Consider the following 4,377-nt stretch of genomic DNA (forward strand, 5'->3'; position numbering starts at 1 on the left):
CATTTCCCCCATATACTAATAACTTTTCTCTTCAAGTACATTTGGGGATGGCAGGTTAGAGTCGAGTTTGAACCCATTTTAATAATTGGTTGCAATATACTTGATGCCTAATTTGTACTTGGTCAAACCTGCAGAGTTCTACTGCTTGGTGTACTGGGACATGGCATCCCATGTTCTATTCCAACTTTACCAGCTTTCAGTGTTCAGTGATTTCATTCATTGCCTATGCTTGGCTCTCCTGGAGCTTAATCTGTAGACAACCTTAAATTGAGCTATACACAGGCCTCTGTCCCCTGAGTCTTGGGATTAAAGGTGTGCACCACCACGCCTGCACTTAAACTATTTTTCACCTAGAGCTTTGAATGAGCCAGGCTAATCATGAACTCAAAGATCTGTTTGGCTTTGAAATATAGTTTGTTTGTTTGTTTTAATTTCAGTTTCATTTACAGTTTCATGATTGTTATGTTTGTCCTTGTGGTCCTGATCACTGTAAACCAAAAAACAAAGTCTATTCTTTGAAATACTTTTAAAGACTTCCGTTGCCATTGCAAATAATCTGACTTTTTACCTTAGCCTCACACAGACTCTTCAGACAAGGGCAAAAAGCAGCCATAGTTTCCACCAAATATTGGAAAACCTGTCTCTAGGCCACATACTAACATTCTTCTCCTCTGAAACAAACCTCTTGAGCCCTGCACCCACGGTTCAATTCACCCTCAGCATCAATGACACCCATGTCCCTCCTAGAATGACCCATCCAGCTCCACTAAAGGCCTTTCATGGCTTTCCTGACACAAAGTCCCCAAATCCACATTCCTTTAAATCAAAACGTGTTCAGGTCTATGACAGCAGTAAGTCAGTCCTGGTACCAACTTCTGCCTGACCTTGGTTTCCCATTGCTTTAGAGACTCCATGTCCAACAACTCTTAGGAAAGACAACATTCAATTGGGAATGACATAGGGGTTCTGAAGTTCAGCCCCATATCATAAGGGAGCAATCATGGCAGCCTGTAGGGAGACATGGTGGTGCAGCACCTGAGAATCCTATGCCTTCATCCAGAAGCAGAAGGCAAGACACCTAAGAAGGTATTTAGTAAATGTGTTAATGTCTGGGCCTTACTTTAGATCCCAGTACAAGAGATAGGAAGCTATAGGCAGTGTACCACAGATCGGTGTATCAGACACCAGAGTTTGGTCTTTTCTCTAGTGAGTTGAAGAATGCCCAGGCCGGCAGTGGGGGCACACACCTTTAATTCCAGTACTTGGGAGGCAGAGGCAGAGGCAGGCTGATTTCTGATTTCAAGTCCAGCCTGGTCTACAGAGTGAGTTCCTGGACAGCCAGGGCTATACAGAGAAACCCTGTCTTGGAAAAGAAAAAGAAGAATGCCCAGGACTAGGTAAATAAACTCTGTCTCATAAAAAGAACTTAAGCTAATTGGCCTAGTTGTCACTTTGTTTCTTTGGTCATTTTCAGTGGAGACTGAGGGGTCCTGCTATGTAGCCTAGGAGATCCTACTCATGAGCTTGTTTCTTCCCTCAGCATGGGAGCTGAGATTAAAGGCGCCAGGTAAAGCCACCCTAAACATACAGGTTGGGTGGGTCAGATTCACTTAAACTGAAGAGCTTTATAAAGGACCACATTTGCACAGGATTCTCAGACTTGCCATAGTCCAGGGAAGTAAGCAGAGCTCTCTATGCACCCCAGAGTCTTTTGAACACCGGGAAACAGTGGACCCTAGTTTCCTCATTGTGTTCAGGAAAGGAAGCTAAGGAGAGAAAATGCAGGTGAGTTGGGGGCAATTAACTTTACTACTATTTTCTGTAGGACAACTGGGATATTTGTGCCTCGATATATACCTAAATATTGTTAGTTAACTCAAATTTGAACCCATGTCTGTAAATTGCAGAGATACATCAACTAGATTTATTCTGTCCTTGGGTTTCTAGGTTTTAGCCCACAACCAACCATGTAGCCAAGAATGATGCTAAGTTTCTGGGAATCCCTGTTCCTCTTAGGAGTGAATGGCATTATGGCCACCTGTCTGACACCCATGTTGTGTGACATAGGATGGAAAAAATGGAGTTTTACACCGTTTTCCTGATATCTTATTGTGTCTGAAGCACTGCTGGTGTTGATTAGATTTTGAAAGGGAATTTTTTCCCCTGCAGAAAATGGTAAGAATGTGAACTGGAGAGAGTGAGTGGCTCTGGTCTTCTCAAAGGAGAGGTGCTTCAGTTTCTTTCCTCCACTTGATCAAGGGCTCCTGCCCTGGGCACTCTCGATTCTCTTTGGATTAACTTCACAGGTCAGCTTTCCCATTAGAGGAGAATGGACCAGCATCTGTGAATGAGGAAGGAAGGGTCCATTGTTTTAGCTTATGCAGCAGGAGGCTGCTACCTGAGTCCATTCAGAGCTGGGGAACAGGGATTCCTGTACCTTGAAACCTGTTTTAATATTTAATTTTTTTCTTTGTGCCCAGAGAGAAGACAACCAAGTCCAAAGTGTGAAAAATGACCAAGAACCCAATAGGAGAACTATGCTGAGGCAGGAAGGCCAAAGTTCCTCAGGTATTCAGAGTGAAATCACTGCTCTTCTATTCCCTTGCTCTGTGACTTGGAATAGATGAAAGAGCCCGGAATGGGACATGTGTGGCAAGGATAGACTGGCACTCACTGGTCCCTGATTCATGATCTTGTCCCAGAAGGCTCTGCGTGTTTCCCTGTTGTGGATGTCTTTATGAATCTTTGTAGCTCCATCATTCCCTGGTAGCACGAATGCTGTGGATCCCATTGTATTCTGGGACCAAACCTTCCCTAACTCTGCAGAGCCTATGCTTTCCTGATGAGTGCACTTCTTGCTGTGAAGAGCAGGCTAGGTGCTGTAACAGGGCTGGTAAGACTGTGTTCATAACCACTTGATAAGTGAGGGAAGCCATTGTTGGCCCATTAGTATGCAGAGAAAACCCCTAACCAAAGTTGACATGGTCCTGTGTGTTACCTTTGATATCCTCACCACATCCCTCTTTGCCTCGCAGGTCCTTGTGATAGCCCGTGGATTGAGTCTGAAATCAAGATCATGCTGGAAGAGTGGGCAAGGGTTGAATATGAACTCGGAGACACAGGCAATAAAATGGATGAGAAGGCCAAGTCCCTTAGCAGGCGCCTCTCTAATCGGGGTCTGAGGAAGAGAAAGAAGAGCTGCCTTGATGTGATGGTGAAGATGAAGCACTTGTACACACAACTTTGTAATGAGAGGCCCCGGGCTGGCCCCTTGTATTCTCCTTTTCATTTTATCCTACATGACATCTTAGGCCACCCTATATCCCCTGGAGGCTATGTTCCAGGTGAGTCTCTTCTGCATAGACACTTGGGCTACTGTAAGTGGTGGCATCAGATGGCCTGGCCTTCTTGAGGTCAGAGCTGAACAGACTATGGAATGAAGCCCCATTCCCACAGGGCTGTGTTGCTGCCCACAACACAAATTCTGGCCTCCACTGTCTAACTCCCTCTGTCACCTCAAGGCAATGGAATTTGGACTTGTTCATAGTTGACTCTGACCCAGAGGACAGGCAATTACTTAGAGTGACTCAGGGAGAGTGAGGGTGCCATGTTCATGCTCTCTCTCTCTTTTTCTTCCCTACTCAGGTGCTCTGTTTGATTGGTCTGGTTACCCCATGCCTTCCTGGAGCACTCAACCTCCAATGGTGATGCCATCTCCAGTATACCAGCCTTGGGATTATGGCATGTTTGCATCTTCTGGACAGCTTCCTGGGAACCCATCAACAATGATGTCCAGTCAGGATTCCCTGGTTCCCAGATCGGTCGTCTGGAATGCTACCTATCCATTCCCAGTTCAACATGTACTTCCTGCCTCTATACCTGTAGACACCAACCTTCTGCTGCCAAGGTCACCTCCTGATGACAGCTCAAGTCCTCAGTGAAGACATGTGGGGACTTTTCTTTTCCTCTAAAAACCCCTCAGAATCATAAAACACTGTATGGATACTTGATTTCTCTATCTTATTGTAAAGGAAATGTGAATTCAAATAAATTATTTTGACATAACTCTTTTCATGTTGAATTCTTCTCACTTTAGTAGGGGACATGAGTGTGTGTGGGGGATGTGGTAGTTCATGGTGAGGTTCATTTTGTGGGTACCTGATACCTGTTGTCTACCCTCCACTTTCATAAGATTCTTGACCCTGAGTCTGCAACTCTCTCTACTTCCTAGACAGCAGCTCAGCAGCTCTTTCATTCTCTGTCCCTCTCGATGGAGAATTCCTGATCAGTGATCCACAGACTCCCATTTCTTGAGAACACAGGGACATTGGGTTTTAATTTGAGTTCTACGTGGCTGGTAGATGCAATATCAATTGA

General features: G+C 44.9%; 1 protein-coding gene across 1 annotated transcript; it reads left to right on the forward strand.

Annotated features, from left to right (window-relative positions):
- Positions 1-1,020: 1,020 nt before the first annotated feature.
- On the forward strand, positions 1,021-3,941 carry LOC147001881 (uncharacterized). The gene is made up of 4 exons (XM_085828860.1): positions 1,021-1,086; positions 2,481-2,568; positions 3,036-3,344; positions 3,646-3,941. The coding sequence occupies exons 1-4, from the start codon at positions 1,021-1,023 to the stop codon at positions 3,939-3,941; spliced, it is 759 nt and encodes a 252-aa protein (XP_085684986.1).
- Positions 3,942-4,377: the final 436 nt, after the last annotated feature.

The sequence above is a fragment of the Mus caroli genome, unplaced genomic scaffold (genome assembly GCF_978045245.1).
Source record: "Mus caroli unplaced genomic scaffold, Mus_caroli_1 scaffold_12, whole genome shotgun sequence".
In the NCBI taxonomy this organism is placed as follows: domain Eukaryota; kingdom Metazoa; phylum Chordata; class Mammalia; order Rodentia; family Muridae; genus Mus; species Mus caroli.

Bases quoted from the DNA above. Each gene is read 5' to 3' on its own strand.
- LOC147001881 (XM_085828860.1), top strand. From the start codon at position 1,021: ATGGTGGTGCAGCACCTGAGAATCCTATGCCTTCATCCAGAAGCAGAA. The intron at 1,087-2,480 runs GTATTTAGTAAA...CTTTGTGCCCAG, and splicing joins AAGGCAAGACACCTAAGAAG to AGAGAAGACAACCAAGTCCA. The intron at 2,569-3,035 runs GTATTCAGAGTG...TTTGCCTCGCAG, and splicing joins GGAAGGCCAAAGTTCCTCAG to GTCCTTGTGATAGCCCGTGG.